Consider the following 16,476-nt stretch of genomic DNA (forward strand, 5'->3'; position numbering starts at 1 on the left):
GGATTTTTCGGTTTCAAGGACATAAATTCTCTTGCCTTTAGTGATGATTATTTCTTGCCGTCGACAGAATTTACAAAATACAGTTAACGCGTACACTTTCACGTTCTGACAGTTCCCAGTGCTGCCACACCACCGCTCAACTTGAGAAGCGGGTGGTTTTTAACAACTGGCAATACATATACACTCTCTCTCTCTCTCTCTCTCGCACTCCAAAAAAGGTCGTTTAATTAAATAGCCCTCAAAAACCACATGCGCTACATTTACATTTTCTGAACATTCGGAAATCCAACATCTTCACTATGCAGAAAATCGTAAAATTCTTGATAATAGCTCTTTCTTTTTGCACTTGTTTTATCTGTTTTAAAAAATATATTTATATTAGAAGAAATAAATGAGAACTTTATTTTATTTTCGAAATTAGTCATATTTTTTGGAAAACACGATAGTACACTGTTTTCAGTTATAATGTATAATACTTGTATTTAAATCGTTTTCATACAAATACATATTGATTAAACGTCAAAAATATTTTTTGCTGTGGCAGCACTAAGATTTGACGTATTGTTGTCGTTGCGGCGATTAAAGATGAATCCCGCCGCTGTCGGTCTTCAGCCTTCTCCTCAGCACCCCCAACATGCTCAACATCCGCAACACCCTCCTCACCCTCAGCACCCTCAACATCCCCAACATACCCTGCATCCTCAGCACGCGCAGCAGTCGCTGGAGAAGCTCGACAACATTTCAAAAGTGAAATCGCTCGTGGGACCTTTGAGAGAATCTCTCACGGTAAAACGACTATCTACAACGATATGATCAATATATATACAATAATTTCATCTTTAGACGACCTTCAAATCGGCAGCTCAAGTTTTACACCAAAACTATTTGGTCGATGTCGGGTCTCAGTATGATTTTTACTCATAGTACGTATAGCATCGATATTATTGAATATCATTAGTATTTCCTCGATTTTTTTCAGAAAAGGAGTCGACACCTCAGTTCCGAGGTTCGATAAGAATATGGAAGAGTTCTATTCGATATGCGACCAAATGGAATTGCATTTGGTGAGTAAAATTGTTGTTTATTTAGTAGTGCCTGAGAATAATACTCCTTTGTACATTTTGCTAGTAAAGCGCCCCAAAAATATGCTTAACCCTTCAGGCTCGTATTAACGTTTTATTTATTTTTGATAGAGATAAAGGTAAAATTTATATTAATATCTGGTATTAGGTTTTATAGCATAATTTTGATAAATTAATACGTGTTGGAGTTTCTGTTTTGGACCCATATTTTAAAAATTATCCCTCAACAAGTTGCATTCTGTATGAAAGATACTTTGAATTTAATATAATAGAAGAATTCAGTAGCCTCCGGAAAATCTTCATGTACCATTTTTTCATTATTTTTCTTTCAATGAGGTTTTTCAAAAAATTGGAATCTGACTCTAATAGTGGTCTTTTCGAAGAAGATGCCATTTTAATTGGGCTTTATAAATAAAAAAAAATAATGTAACAAATATCGCAAAGTAATTAGGCAAACTACTTACATGAACGCAAAAGAAGCTCTTATTCGAACATAATATGTATAAAAATCCGAAAAAAAATAATGCTTGAATGTTGATAACATTTTGTACGATAAATCGATGGTGAATATATGCACAAATGTTTTTAAAAGATTATTATAATTACAGAAAAACTCGTTGGCGTGTCTGCAACAAGCCAACTGGTCTGCGCAGCATTTGCCGTTGACAGTTTTGGCCACTAGAAACGATCCGCAGCCTCCGCCGGAGCCCACGGCGCCGCCTTCGCTGACGTATCCCCAATTCTTAGTCACCGCTAGATCGCAAGTGGCTTACGCCAAAGAGATCCACGACACGCTGGTGGCCGCCGCCCAAAACATATCACCGACTGAATGATATTTCAATACAATAAACTCAATATTATACTAGAAATTCGATTTATTACGAGTAACATCAATAACATAAATTAACTATTCGTTATCCGATCGGGGACTGTTGAGATTGGATCCGATTTTCACTTGGTTTATCCGTACGGTCGTTTGGAAGGCTCTCATGAAGGCGATCCTCATGTACTGCTTCCTCCGCTTCTTCCTGAAGTGCGTCCTGGTCATAGAGAGCGTTTTGCCGACGACGGTGGCTGTGACTTTCACCAGTCCGGGTTGCACGATGGGACGTCCGATCAGCGTGAAGTCTTCGGATCCGGCCAGCAGCACCTTGTCGAAGTTGACCTGATCGCCCAGCGACGGAGGCCAATGTCCCTCGACGATTACGAGATCTCCGTCCGTGACTCTTCTCTGTTTGCCCAGAACGTGAACGATGGCGAAGTTCCTACATCTGCTTTCGGCTATCGACGATTTCACGTCGTCTATTATCTTTTTGGCTTCGATCTCTTGCTCTTCGTAGGTCTCCGGATCCAATCGCTCTCGATTTTCATGCGACATTGTGGCGAAACTACTATTATATTTTGGAAACAGCGCACCTGAAAACGTACATCAACGATAGGTTATGTTAACGAAGGGCAATCGACGGTAACGCGACGCTCACCTGCGCCTCTGGAAATTACATTTCCAACTTTTGAGGCTAAACTGAATAAAGCCATCGTTTTCTAAATGTCGAGATGAGGTTACATCAAAAAGCAAACGTTCCGGCGACAGTTTGGCAACGACAGCACAATACTCGACCATGAACAGTTGTTAAAAAAAATTAAAGTGAGTTTCAATTGAAAAAAGACAAGCGAGATGTACTAATCGAGCGTTACCAAAAAATGAGAACAATACAACAGATATTTTAAGTCGTCATAATTATACCATTCTTGGGATGAAGCGATAACACAGTCTCCCATTTCCAATCAAATTTAATACGTAACAGATTATTTTATAATAAAATTCGGGATAAATAATATTGCACTTTACAGTTAAGATTCGGAAATATATATGACACCTGAATGAGGACCAAAATCTGCGGGAAGCAGTCCACTATATAAGGGGTTTAATATATATTCCTATACAACACTGAACGTCACAGTTTCCAATTTTTATCCAAAACACGCACGCTGAACTAACACATCATACTCGGGAGTTGACAACCAGCTACTGTGATGTTACATATATATATTTTTAAATTATTTTATGCCAAATAAGCAGAAATATGTATTTATTTTTATAGCCGGATATAACGTAGACAACACAGATTTAGCCGCTGCAGTAATGTTTTATTGAATTTTAATGGTTGTTTACATGGTTACAAAGCGGACGCGAGACGACGCATCCGGAAGATTGTCAGTGGAGAGAATAACTGTCACGCTGGTTTTACCCATATGCTGCCAAGTTTTGGCCATAACAAAAGTAGGCTCCCGCATTAGCATTGCCGCTTCAACAAAAATAAGTTAGACAACGAATATTATTACGCGCATGTATCGTAAAAAATGCATTCACAAAAATAATGCCGATGAACTAATGCAGTTAACAGCAAACTGTCTTTGGATTCTTGGGTGACTTTTTAAAAATTGAAAATAAACTACCAATCTTCTTTTTCTACATCATTAAAAAGTAATAGTTTTATTGGAACGAAACCAAAGAAAACTGCCTAAATGAGTTTTTTTACATTGTGTAATTATCATTTTTCTGTATTATTTTCTTCTAATTAGCTAAAATTTGTTTTTTATTTATTCAATTTAAGATATAATTCCACTTTTATAAAATATGGATTTACCAATATCATACGTGATAGAGTATTCTTTCCCAAATGCGTCAATTGCCATCGAATGTTCTTAAATAATTAGATGAAACCTCCATTATTTAAAAAGCACCTGTTAGAATTTTATCCTGAATTAACAAACACGAATCTATTTTAATTAGGAATAATTTAAATATAAGTAAATCTCATATGATTAAACTATAGGGACGGTAATGGTGACGGGTGGCAACTATACACAGATTGAGCCGTTGCAGTAGTATTATATTGATGATACGAGTTGATTACGTTGTAAAAGGCGGACGCGAGACGACGCGTCCGAATGCGCGTAAGATTGTCAGTGTAGATAAAAACTGTCACGCCAGTGCTACTCAAGTGCCGACCAGTTTTGGCCATAACAAATCTAAATCGACCCCCATAAAACTATCATATATCCTTTCGAACAGAATTTCTAAATGCCAAATATACCGAACGGAATTAGATTTAATAAAACCCTCAATTTTAGACGCTATCGATGTAGGTTTTGACGAACCTTCTTTAACACAGCAATTTTCTTGTCTCGCCCTTTTGGCTTCTACAAGCAAGTCGATTATTTGCCCTTCAAATTATGCCTAGGATTATGCTTAGGATTGACAAATTAGTTATTAATGATAGAATAATGCATCTGATGTGTGAAGAGGATATTGATTGATTCTGTACAAAAGGAAGTTAATTGTGTAGCGACTCAGACCCGATTCTGAGGTCCCGCCTTGATCCTAATGTTTTTTAGTGTTCCTAGTTTTTTTTTGTGTTTGATTATTGATGACTGTTAAATTTAAATTGTGTTTGGACTGGATTTGAGGTAATGCGTGGGGATGTGAATGGTAGTCGGCGAGTTAGGATTGTGTTTGGGTCTAGGTCCGCCAAGTGTCGTAAGTGAGGTCGACCTCGGACCACCTCTTCGCTCCATTAGCATCTTCGCTGAACGAACTCCTTCGACCTCGGACTTACACATGCACAAATGCATGTGTTTAGTTGTCTGGTTACAATAATAATGTAATATAAGACCAAAAGATAAGATTATTCTACATGATAGTATGTAAATATAATAGGTATATAAAAAAAATATCGTTCAATCTAAGAAGCTTTTAACAAAAAAATATATATGAACACAAGTAGAAAAAATAAATAGAATAAAAGAAAGCAAGAATAAATAGAATAAAAGTTGTTATGGCCGTTATTAGCGACGCTTCGAGCTGTCATTGTATTATTTAAAAAAATCGAACGGGGGGTGCGGCACGTCTCAGCGGAGCTGTTGTTTATCGCCGTCACTATGGGTGAGTAATCTTATCGCTCCTTATCGTTTTCATCGATTTTTTTGTGTGATAAGAGGACGCGTAACGAATCGTTCGTTTTGTTTACTCGTGCCGACACACTGACGCGCGCGCGGTCGGGCGTTTCCTTTCGAATCGAAACTGTTGCGCCTGTCACCTACGCCTATTATCACTACACCTTTCACTTTTGCCGAATGCACTGAATGTATATATCATAATGAGGTTAGAGACCAACTTCGAAAGCGACGATCCCGTCACGCAACCGCTCAATTCCGGTCGCGTTAACAGAGCCGACATAATCAGGCCCGCGTCCCAGAGGTTCGGCTCGCGGTTCTCTCTCCACACGCTGCACAGCGAAGCCGGAGGAGACAGAACATGCGGTACTCCATCGGTGTCTCCGCCAGTCCCAGTTTACTTTTTATTATTTATTTTGTTGGTTCGTTTCGTTTCACAGGGGACGCTTGCCGATCATGCATGACTCGGATTCCGTACGCGACGCTCATCGCCACCATCATGTGCTGTTTGGGCGTGGGAGTGTTCTGCGTCACCATGTACCGCGGAGCGACGCTCTCTATCCTCATGTTCAAACAAGTGTTCAAATTGAATCTGATTTGGTAAGAAAATACTCTCTTCTCTAAATAATTTACATTATTTTCCCTATAAGAATAATTAGAAGCGCAAGGTCCCACAAGGATGAGAGGCAAATAGTATTAGATTCCAATAAGGAACAATTAATTATGCAATTCAGATTATCTCTTAATTTTGACATGATAGTTTTTTTCTGTTGTGCAACACGATCAAGACAAATTTAACAACTTTTATGTTTACAGTGCTCTTTCATATAATAAAGTTACAAAATTAAAGACCTTATTTAAAGAACAACCATTGTCACAAAAATCATTTTTTACATGACTGAGTTAAATCTAAAAATACGCAGCACTGAGCTCGTAGATAGATATATATACACATTGTGGCACAAAGAGTTAAAACTTTTGTGACGAAATGCTTTCGTCCTGAGCAATACTTTCTTAGATGAACCATATTAGAATATAGATTTTATTGCATTTACATATTGTATACAAGAGTATTTTAGATTAAACTTGATATTGAAAATTATTTGACTAGAATCAGATCCATTTTTTAAACTTTGCCTTATTGAAAATTAATTCAACTTTGCACATAAAGATTTGTTTTATTTTAAAAGTTCGTCTATTGATGCATTTGCTTATACAAGTTTTTATTTGTGTAAACTAATTCATTTCAGGATCGAGGCCGTCCAAATGGTGTTTGTCGTCGTAGGAGCTTGCATGGGTGCCCTCGGATTGATATTGTTATGTTTGGGATGCTTAGCCACCGGCGCTACGAGACATAAAGTGTACCGTGCGTGGCGTGCCAGAATCGGCGGACGGATATCTTGCGCGGTGGTAATATAATTTATACGACTAGTACTGTCCTGAAAAATATCTCATATAACCATACTTCTTGCATGTCCTATCTAATACGTTCTTTGAGAAAATTTGAATGAGTAAGTTGAGGTAAATAACCCTTGAAAATGGAACCGGAAGAAAAGTTAATTCAATAGTTTTTTATTATACCTTCATAGATAACAATTTATATCTGCTACAATTTTGGGGTTCAAATGTACCCCTCTTAGGGATGGGAAGGTTTAAATCAACTATCCGATTAAATATTACATTTAAGATGAAAATGTAAAACTCGTGTTTCGTCTTCAGCCTTTTCTCATTCTGTTTCAATTTTAGTTCAGTAACGATTCAATAAAACAAGTTTTTACAGGATATGTATTTTCATTATAATTATCACTACAATATCCCTTCTGCCGTAAATTAAGCAATCACTAATGAAAGGAAGATCGGCACGAATCTCATAGCCTGCTATGAAAAGCTATTCATTCATTTTCCTTACAGTTCATGGGCATTACGTACGTACTGTCGTTACTGTGGCTCGCTTTGCTGTGCTTCCTCGTCATCGTCACATTCCTGTACACGATATTCTGGATGATGTGTACGAATCCAAACGTCGAAGGGCTCACCAGCTGCATCGATTTCACTCAATTTTGTTAGTATTATAAAATCTTCGTTTATATCCTCTCTTCCTAGATAGTTCTACTATAACGTAAACGTTTCAGATTTTATGTTCCCGTCTTCCATGCCGGAGGAAGACCGCAAAATTTGCAAGCCTAATGACATAAAAATGTTCTGCAAAGACTACGTCGAGAAAGCGGAGGTCATGTTTATTTTAGCGATCGTCTCGTGTCTTCTGGTCATTTTGAGCTTGGTCAGTATTTAGATACGCTCTCTATCTCTCCCGTTCGACTCTCCTAATTCGCTCCGATTGTTACAGATTCACTATCTGATGTGCTTGGCGGCCAACTATGCGCACATACGCGACCACGAGAAGTTCCAAGAGCTGCAGGAAATACAGTACCTCGGCGAGCTGGACGCGGATAACCTAGGCTCCAAGGATCGGTTTTAAATTTTGAAATTACGTCAAAACGGCCGCTCGTTTATTTCGGCACACGTATGCACGTCGAGTATTATTATTGTATGGTATAGTGCGTAAAGAAACAATTTCGACTAAGTAAATGTTAAGGTTTGCGTGTGAAACACGTTCGGAAAAATGTCAGCGGATTCCAAAGCGAAAAGTTTAATATTGTAAAAGATGTGCATGTTGATTGTTCGGTGGATATGTTTAATGTTTGATGGCTCGTGCTCGTTCGGTCGGTGTTTATTTCGAAACGTAGGATAGTAGAACGACAATTATTCAGATAATGCATCAGATTCGTTGAAATTTTGAAATTATCGATCAGTAAAATTAGTTTTTATGATAAAATGTTTATCGTATTACACAACGATTTTCTATGATAAAATTCGATTCCACCGCTGGGAATTAAACCTAGTACCTACTGAGACTGATTTTGTTGATTAGTTGATTAGTATTGTGCGTGTTCATTATTTTTTATGATTTAAGATGGTGTTGAAATTTTAATGAATCTAAAATTTGTTCAATAAATAATCGGCGTTCTACTTTATTTATAAACAAATTATATTAAAGATTGTATTTTATACTTTAATTTATTAGTATATAAATATATCTACGAAAGTCGCATCTTTATTAGACGATGTTATAGTTATTTTTTTATAAAATGTAAAATATCGCCGACTGACGAAAACAAAGCCATAATCGAGATTATGTTGATTTAATAAATATATAGCTCGAGTTTCGTACGTATCGTAATTTAAGCGCAAGTACAAATGTAACAGTTTTGCTCAAAGTGACGGCAGACTCCTTGGATTTTGTTATTTGAAATCATATCTTGACAATAAATGTTATCGACGGACTAGACGCGATTATATTTTTGCATTTAGGTGTAACGGTGCGTTTCGACGCGTACATATTCGCAATAACGCGATGGGTTATATAGTTTTTATTCGCCGAGACGTCTCCGGCCTCAGATTATATTTTTAAGGTTCACGCGAAAAAGCACCGCCGACTGTCTCACATATTAGCGCGTATACATATCACGAGTGTTTTTATACGATATCGTATATCGGCCGTTCGGTTCGTCTAATTTCCGTCACGTCTGTGATAAATTTAGTATTAGTTGTGAAAATATTACATTCCGTTGTTGTGTTTTGTTTAATTTTTTACGTAATATTATATATGATTTGACTGGGTACTCCCGAGTGCCAATATAAAGAACTGAAATGTGACAAGACTTTTTGTAACGGCTTAGTTCTTCGCCGTGCGCTCGTTTTCACCGTATTGCATGTTTCGTAATCGTAAGACTTTTCATATTTATCTTTCATATGTGTAAAAGTGAATGAAAATTCAAACGTTATTAAATATTTTTTTTTAATATATACATATAAATATTTAGAATATAAGATTGTATATTTAAGTCAATTTTTTTATTGTATTCGATTCATCTTTGCGTTGAATATATATATATATATTATTTTTAAATATAAACGATTGCACAAAACGATTCTTTCATTTCGAGCCGAGAGACCTGCTCGTTAAAACTTGCGCGTAAAATAAAAGTCCTTCGCTTAAACTAAATAAATTTATAAAGCTACGTCCGTAGATTTAATTTTAATACCGTCATCGTCAGATATCATTTTTTCAATTGAAAATAAGATTGAGATCAACAATTATAGAATTTAATCGAGTCATCGTTTATGCATTTTGAGCACTTCTCCGCTCGGATTGAAGGTTCTCGGCTGACCGAATCCCCCGGTGGACGTTAAATAGTTGCTGTTCTGTAATTTAACAAGAGTTTTAAAGTCAAAAAACACTATCTCGTTTTATACGAGTCGCTTACGGTGGCCGAGCTGTGGCAGAACGATCCGATGTTTATGGAGCTCGCGCTTGGCATCGTGGGCGTGATCTGCTGCGATGCGGGATCGCCGGTCTTCGACGCGGCCAAATGCTGGGGTCTCCCTCCGACCATGATCGGAAAGTAGTCGACCGTCGAATTCTTCGGAAGAGCGCTCAGCACCGACTCCAACTCCAGGCACCTTTTCATCAACTCCCGAAAACAAGAATACATTTCGTGCAATTCTTCATTGAGATTCGTCACGTCGCAAAACACGCGATTGTCTCTGTCCAAGATCTTCACGCCCTTTCCGGCTTGAAGGATTATCTTTCCACCTGAAGTAAATTAATTTTAAAATTTAAAAATTCCATATTTTGACCGAGATCTATAATACAAAGAAATAATAGTTTTAAGCAGTTGCAATAGTAAAAATAATTGACTTTGTATGTACAGTGACAAAAAATACATCAGTATCAGTGTACACCCCATTTGAAGTCATAAAGGTGTACTACAAGGATGCATTCTCTCACCGGTGCAATTTAAATGTCATGGCAGTACACATCACGAGGAGTGGAATAACAAGCTTGAATTCAGTAAAGAGGTCTCTATTTTTTGGTATAATTATATCGAGAACAAAATTGACAGCCAAAACTAAAGAACACATTGCTGGTTGATTTTGTTAAGATTTCAAGCATATGTGTATTACTAGTGAAGTTATATTTTCACTGGCTTTTCAGTTGAATTACATTCAAATACATTTTCACAGGTACATATATATGTGTGTATGTATATCAGTGGCGGTCGGTGAAATACTTTCCCTCTCGTTCGCTTGAGGGAAAATATTTCACCGACCGCCACTGATGTGTATATATATATATATATATATACAGGGCCGCTGAGAGAAAAATTGCGCCCAGGTGCTTATTAGTTGCTACGCACCCCCCCCCCCAAAGATTTAAGTGACATCTAAAATATAATATTTAAAGACTTACAGTTCGCATAATTATGCATTTTCTTGTATAAACGAAAATGAATACAAAAAATGTAAATGAAAACCATTTCATATTTTTTACACCACGTCACGTAGAGAATTGTAGTCATAAACTAATAGATAAAGGAACGGAGATCCAATAGTTGGGAACACAAACTCTGCAATAAAATAATTTATACCTTTTTGTCTTTGTATTTTATTTAAATAAAAATTAAAAATGTATCGATTGATCGCCCGAATTTCGAATAATTTTTTTGCAATTTTTCACTTTATAAATATGATTTGGATGCTGGTTATTTACATCCACTGCCCCCCCCCCCTCCCTGTATATATAGTCGTTCCCCTATAGCTTAGTGATTGAGACTTCGTTATAGGAATACTACATTATAGGGGGGACCATTCAAAATTTGAGGTTAGGTTCTTTTAACTGTATTTTGTGAATTTAATGAAATCAAACTTTTTTCCCATTTTAGTTCGTAAACAAGAGCACGTGCCCTACGTTCTTTTTGCGACACGCACGCGAAGAATGTCCTTGATTTTGTGAGAACCAGAGGAAGCAAACGCAACAGTTTTATGAGTTATTTTTTTAAAATTCGTAAGCCTACAATGAATAAATAATGAAAAGTAAATACAAATTATGAAACTTTTTCTGTAGTATGTTTTATTTTAGGATATTAATAAAAACCTATTAATTATATTAAGAACAAACAATAATGGTAGAAATGAAAAAAGTTAAACGTCTTGAATCGTGTAATTATGCATTTAATTACTGACAGAGCCATCTAATACCACATTCCATCAAAACCTTTTTAATACCTTAATTTCATCACCACTTTCATTAATAACAGGATAATTTTCTTTATTGTCTGTCTGCATTTCTTCTCGAATTTTATAATATAGTGCTTGACATATTTTTAATTGTTTTTTTTTTAATTCAGCAGATTTGTAATAGATATGTATTACATAATTAAATAATTTTATTATAAAAAATTAGAATGATTGAAACCCCTGAAAAGTGTATACATAATGTATTTAAAAAATGTGTACATTGATTTGCTTGATCATAATTTTTTCCATAGCTATACAAAAATAAATATTTTCTTACTGTATTTTGATGAATATCCCTGGAATGTTATAGCGCGGTGGCATTTCGCCTGTCACACAATACAACTAGCAAAGTCAAGGGACAAACAGTAACAAAAAGTACGGAGGGACTGCCGCATAGGCGGTGTTTATTGTTTATACATACACCTCGGGGAGTGGGAGCGTGTTGTCAGGGATAGTGCTCACAGGGAGTGTGTTCTCTGGGAGTCTACTGTACTTGTATTATTTTCTTCGTTGTTGTTGAAGATCGAAATGAATATATCACGAGACATGAATTGTGAAAATGCTGTGATATTGAAGAGATAATACTTCTTCCAGTAATCGCTTTGGCGATCTAATCATATGATTCCCATAAGCAGAAGAAGTCGTAACTAAACTTGTTATGCATTACTCCAACGTGTAATCAATATTTCTATTGCATATTAATTAGTATGTTCTACCACAATATTGTAGAATTAACTATCAAATAATTAGTTGAAAAAATCTATCGGTTGATTCCCCTGAATATTCATTCCTATTTCCGGTGCTTCTGTGAATGGAATCTCCTGAGATTAAAATGGCGAGTTTGACCAGGTTCTTGTAATTAAACAATTCATTGACCTGTTTGAAGTAGATGGAAATACAGAAGAAGGTATAACATTTTTATCAATGTCACTGTCACTATCACTTTCGGTTTTAATTATAATTTCATAATCACTATCTGTTCCATAATCGGCATCATTGTCATAAATGTCCTCCTCCCGTCTTGGTCGTTTAACTGGTTGTCTATTAATTTTGGAATAAGATTCTAAAACGCAATAAAAGAAAGCTGTAAGTGTTCACCCGATATATCAAAAACTTACACAAATGTATTTTTTATATTATTTATTGCTGAGCAATTGATCCATAAAATAACTGTTTATGTAAATATGTATGACTAAAATAAGCTACAATAATTGTATGTATTTAAAAAAAAAAAAAGAATTGAAACACAATTTACTAATAAAAAAAAAAAATCATGGTGATCGAAGTATTTCCTAATTTTTTTTCTAATACTCAATACAATACAAAAAGGAAAATAAAGAACTAACAAAAATTTGTAAATTTAAATTAAAAAAAAAATGTCTTAATGTTTTACAACAGATGCATAGGAAAGGGTTAGTCTTTGACAGACATTTTTGAGTCATTTTTAAAATTGTTCTATGACAGGAAGTGGTTAACTTTGTCGAATAATAGCAGAAGTTGATGCTGTGAGATATATGTAAATTAACAATGATACCTACCATCGTAGAAAGTCACTTTGAAATCCGTCCCATTTTCCATCATATGGCATTTGGCTTTCTCCGAATAAATCGTCACTTTGGCCGTTTGGGCTTTGACCAAGTCGACGAAGCGAGCTGCGTATATGTATTTCTTCCAATGTTTTTCAGGAAGATTCGTATAAGAGAAGCTCTCTTGCGAAGTCCGAGCGAAGGACAGCAACGGCGACGCCAAAGGCACTCCTTTCCCTCCGTCGATCGCGTGAACAATGACCTGCAAACATTTCCTGCAATTGCCGCCTTCGGATTTCCATCGTATCGATCGATAAACCATACCTCCATTCCGTCTTTCGATATTGAACACGTTTCCGTGACCCTCTCTTCGCGATGACGTCCTCGCTTCTTTATAATTTTTATGCCGATCGACCGGTCCGGCAGTATTGACACTTCTACGTTTCGGGTCCGATGCGTTATTTCAGACAGTCGATCGGTGCATAAAGGAGGTACACCTATCGTCTGAGGAGCTAAAAAGTACAATAGAAGTTAATCGTTTGATTAAATTTGATAAATAAATCTATTTCAATTTTACTCACAATTTGCAGAAATATGATTTTCGTTATCGACATAATTTCTATTGGCGTCGAGATCGCAATAATGATCCTTGTTTCCATATTCATAAGAGTGTTTGATTGAAAAAATATCTTCGAGCTGATTCGAACTATTTCCACCATTTTTCACACGCGAATCGCTGCCTCTCAGATAACGATATTTTTCATCTACGTTTTCGACTCCGCTGTAATTGGACGACAGCGAATCGGTTTCGTATTTAGCACAGTTTTGAATTCCAGTTAGGACGTTGAAGGAAGTCGATTTTTTTGGACTGGTCGACAGAATCTTTCCGCAACTCGCAGATTTCCTCTCTTCCGAAGAGCTATAGAATATTCGTTAAATACATTCAGGGACGTCAAAAAAAAATGGAGTGAAAAATATATAAGATTCACATTAAACCCTTTTTTAAAACACACAAAATTGGGCAAAGAAAATTCCGATTATATTATATACAATATATAAAAAATTATTTAATGGGTACGAGTGAGAAAGTGGTTTGTAGGTATAATACGAAAAAAAATAGATTGCCAATTGAAATTGTACCTTCTGCTGAGTCGAGTGGATTGCACGGTGTGCACCGTTGTATGAAATCCGGAGTCTCTGGTTTGCGACAACGCCCGTTGCGATTCCCATTTGTTGAAAAACGGATGTTGCGTTATCTCGTACAGAGATATTCTCTCGGACGGATTCTTACGAAGCGTCCTCTCCAAAAGATCCCTCGCTTCGACGGACAAACCTTCCGGTAGCTGTGTAAATTTAGTTTTGAATTGTTTAAAATATCATTAAAAATTAGTGATAATACAGCGAAATACCTGATAGTCGGCGCGGATCACTCTGTTGAGGGTGTGCTTTACTTGTCGAGTATCAAACGGAGGTTTGCCAACTAACAAAGTATACAGCAAACATCCGATACCCCAAATATCAGCCGGAAGTCCGTGGTTAGATCTGGAAGCTACCTGTTTGAACACACTGCCATTTACTGGATACTGGATATAATATATATACGGTAATATTGCGTACTTCCGGCGATATGTAATTAGGAGTTCCGCACATGGTGACGTGCTTCTCGTCCGGCTCGTTCAACTGCGTCGCTAGACCGAAATCGGCGATTTTCTAAAACAAAACTCTAATAGAAATGAAAAAAGTGTGCCAAAATAGCGACACAACTTACGACTTGAAAATCCCCAGTGAGCAGTAGATTGTTGAGAGACAAGTCTCTGTGGATTATCCGGTGCGAATGAAGATACAGAACGCCGTCGACGATCTGTCTGAGAATTTTGGCTGCCGTGGCTTCGCTGAGGCCTCCGGGTTCGTGTCTATTATGCCAATTATTATTATTATTATATTATACTAGTTAGTATTGTGCTGGAGTATATGCTGAATACAATACCTGAAGAACCGCGCCAGCTCGCCGTTGCGAGCCAGCTCCAGCACCAGGTAGACGTAGTGCTTGTCCTCGAAGAAAGCGAGGAGCTCGAGTACGGCCGGGTGCTTGAGCTTGGAGTGGATGACGACCTCCTGGCGCACGCGGCTCTCCATGCCCTTGGACGCCATCAGCGCCTTGTCGATCTTCTTGAGCGCCACCGTGGCCCCCGTCAGCCGACATCTCGCTCTGAACACCTGCGCAAATCCCCCCTTGCCCAGCAGCTCGAACACTTCGTAATCCTTCCGAAGAGAAACGCAAACTTAGCTACCGCAGCGACAGCGACGACAACGACAACGACAAACTACTACCTGAGGTCGCTCCCCCAGGGACGCGTTCGCCGCCATGGCGGTCGAATCGCGGCCCCTGACAAACTTTCGAACCGAGCCGTTAGTGTCGCGCTCCTTTCAATGTTGCCACTCTTCAAAACACTACATTTCAATTATAAACAAAATTGACACGTCTCTTCTGGAAATTCATTAACACACATCTTGTTGCGTGTCAAACAGCCGGTTGAATAATGCAAAATCAAAAATAAAGGTTTCGTTACTACAGCTAAGAATTACCCATTTTCTACTACTTAGTGAACTTTTTATCAAATAAAACTATCAACATAAAATCACTTTTTAGTCCAAATTCATAGACTGTTGATAATCAAAGAGCATCAGTGAAGTTCCAAGAAACTATGTGCATTTTAATCAATCAAGTCGCCATTCAGTGATTTCCTGTATTGGACTTTGGTTAAATTACATCTCTTCTTTCGCCATTGCTATATTCAGGTCCCGGTGAATATATTCATTTGGAACAAACAAATATCATCCATTGCATTTTATTAGAGTTGTTAATTGTAATAGAAAAATAAATAAATTACTTAATCTCGCAATATTGAAAGCCAGACGAATTCCTTTTACCAAAAGCTAAAAACTTTTGTAATTCTCAACGTTTTTTTTATTCTTATAACTTTGCAAACTCACATTTTTTTTGTTAATTCACTATTTTCCTCTCTGTATTGTGTATTAAAATATTTTTCACTTCTCAATTTGCTTCAAATACACAGATGTAAGATTATATTATTATTACGCTATTTTTGCAATGATTCATCACGTATTTTGTCGATACCTTTGTATTTTTCGGTAGAATTAACAGCTTAACGACCGAGGACTCACCCACGAGTCCTGAGAGAACCTTCTTTTATTAAAAATACACTATGATACAATACAGTTTACCCCTATATTATAATGCGAGATGGTAGTATACTATTTCTACCTAATATAAAATATAAAATAAATTATATTTTACTTTAATTTTTCGTAAAAAGAGTCGTTTTATCCCACTGCGTCGCAATGCAACGAGTCGTCGCCTATTTTAGTTTGTTATATTCTAATATTTTTGGGCTAGTGTGTTGTTTGGTAACGGTTCTCCAAGCCGCTCCCACTTACAGTGAACATATTTTTTGCATTGTGGAATATTATATTTTTATTTATTGTTGTTGTTAATAATAAGTGATAATTTATAGTAAAAGTTAGTTAATAATAATAAAAACAGTGAATTGCGTATTTACAAAAATAGTTAAATAATCATTAAAGGAATTTTTGAAATTTGACAACGTTGATTAGTGCACGATTTTTTTTGAACACCACATTAGCTTAAAAATGTGATAATTAAATTAATAACATGTAGATTTAAATGCTTCTAAAATTTTTTGTATAAACGATTTATAAAAAATAATAATTTGCACTCACTACATTTT

The 16,476-nt window shown here is 36.6% G+C and overlaps 4 protein-coding genes across 7 annotated transcripts; 2 read left to right on the forward strand and 2 right to left on the reverse strand.

The window, feature by feature from the left end:
- Positions 1–545: 545 nt before the first annotated feature.
- ix (mediator complex subunit intersex) lies at positions 546–1,951 on the forward strand. The gene is made up of 4 exons (XM_088205982.1): positions 546–786; positions 844–905; positions 980–1,064; positions 1,691–1,951. Exons 1-4 carry the CDS (start codon positions 586–588, stop codon positions 1,913–1,915), a joined length of 573 nt encoding a protein of 190 aa, XP_088062108.1. The 5' UTR covers positions 546–585; the 3' UTR covers positions 1,916–1,951.
- Positions 1,940–2,711, reverse strand: mRpL21 (mitochondrial ribosomal protein L21). The gene is made up of 2 exons (XM_088205983.1): positions 2,564–2,711; positions 1,940–2,498 (listed from the first exon to the last, which is right to left on the reverse strand). Exons 1-2 carry the CDS (start codon positions 2,616–2,618, stop codon positions 1,990–1,992), a joined length of 564 nt encoding a protein of 187 aa, XP_088062109.1. The 5' UTR covers positions 2,619–2,711; the 3' UTR covers positions 1,940–1,989.
- A 2,219-nt stretch (positions 2,712–4,930) lies between these two features.
- On the forward strand, positions 4,931–8,388 carry M6 (neuronal membrane glycoprotein M6). Of its 2 annotated transcripts, none has more exons than XM_088205870.1 (6): positions 4,931–5,028; positions 5,480–5,639; positions 6,290–6,449; positions 6,951–7,101; positions 7,172–7,320; positions 7,387–8,388. In XM_088205870.1, exons 1-6 carry the CDS (start codon positions 5,025–5,027, stop codon positions 7,516–7,518), a joined length of 756 nt encoding a protein of 251 aa, XP_088061996.1. In that variant the 5' UTR covers positions 4,931–5,024; the 3' UTR covers positions 7,519–8,388. The 2 variants fall into 2 exon arrangements, with proteins under 2 accessions (XP_088061996.1, XP_088061995.1); XM_088205869.1 differs by lacking the exon at positions 4,931–5,028 and adding an exon at positions 5,112–5,405.
- A 707-nt stretch (positions 8,389–9,095) lies between these two features.
- On the reverse strand, positions 9,096–15,175 carry SAK (polo like kinase SAK). Of its 3 annotated transcripts, XM_088205866.1 has the most exons (11): positions 15,038–15,175; positions 14,694–14,968; positions 14,475–14,619; positions 14,324–14,416; positions 14,116–14,259; positions 13,847–14,049; positions 13,288–13,625; positions 13,031–13,218; positions 12,719–12,968; positions 9,368–9,696; positions 9,096–9,305 (listed from the first exon to the last, which is right to left on the reverse strand). In XM_088205866.1, the coding sequence occupies exons 1-11, from the start codon at positions 15,071–15,073 to the stop codon at positions 9,216–9,218; spliced, it is 2,091 nt and encodes a 696-aa protein (XP_088061992.1). In that variant the 5' UTR covers positions 15,074–15,175; the 3' UTR covers positions 9,096–9,215. The 3 variants fall into 3 exon arrangements, with proteins under 3 accessions (XP_088061992.1, XP_088061994.1, XP_088061993.1); XM_088205867.1 differs by lacking the exons at positions 9,096–9,305; positions 9,368–9,696 and adding an exon at positions 11,366–12,243; XM_088205868.1 differs by lacking the exons at positions 14,694–14,968; positions 15,038–15,175 and having other exon boundaries at positions 14,324–14,429; positions 14,475–14,611.
- Positions 15,176–16,476: the final 1,301 nt, after the last annotated feature.

This window comes from Plectrocnemia conspersa, unplaced genomic scaffold (assembly GCF_051122295.1).
Source record: "Plectrocnemia conspersa isolate PC_06_02 unplaced genomic scaffold, ASM5112229v1 ptg000002l, whole genome shotgun sequence".
Classification (NCBI taxonomy): Eukaryota; Metazoa; Arthropoda; class Insecta; order Trichoptera; family Polycentropodidae; genus Plectrocnemia; species Plectrocnemia conspersa.

Bases quoted from the DNA above. Each gene is read 5' to 3' on its own strand.
- ix (XM_088205982.1), top strand. From the start codon at position 586: ATGAATCCCGCCGCTGTCGGTCTTCAGCCTTCTCCTCAGCACCCCCAA. The intron at 787-843 runs GTAAAACGACTA...TTTCATCTTTAG, and splicing joins CTTTGAGAGAATCTCTCACG to ACGACCTTCAAATCGGCAGC. The intron at 1,065-1,690 runs GTGAGTAAAATT...TTATAATTACAG, and splicing joins ACCAAATGGAATTGCATTTG to AAAAACTCGTTGGCGTGTCT.
- mRpL21 (XM_088205983.1), bottom strand. From the start codon at position 2,618: ATGGCTTTATTCAGTTTAGCCTCAAAAGTTGGAAATGTAATTTCCAGA. The intron at 2,499-2,563 runs GTGAGCGTCGCG...GTACGTTTTCAG, and splicing joins TGTAATTTCCAGAGGCGCAG to GTGCGCTGTTTCCAAAATAT.
- M6 (XM_088205869.1), top strand. From the start codon at position 5,243: ATGAGGTTAGAGACCAACTTCGAAAGCGACGATCCCGTCACGCAACCG. The intron at 6,450-6,950 runs GTAATATAATTT...TTTTCCTTACAG, and splicing joins GACGGATATCTTGCGCGGTG to TTCATGGGCATTACGTACGT. The intron at 7,102-7,171 runs GTTAGTATTATA...TAAACGTTTCAG, and splicing joins CATCGATTTCACTCAATTTT to ATTTTATGTTCCCGTCTTCC.
- SAK (XM_088205866.1), bottom strand. From the start codon at position 15,073: ATGGCGGCGAACGCGTCCCTGGGGGAGCGACCTCAG. The intron at 14,050-14,115 runs GTATTTCGCTGT...AAATTTACACAG, and splicing joins TGATCCGCGCCGACTATCAG to CTACCGGAAGGTTTGTCCGT. The intron at 9,697-12,718 runs GTAGGTATCATT...AATTTACTTCAG, and splicing joins CAAAGTGACTTTCTACGATG to GTGGAAAGATAATCCTTCAA.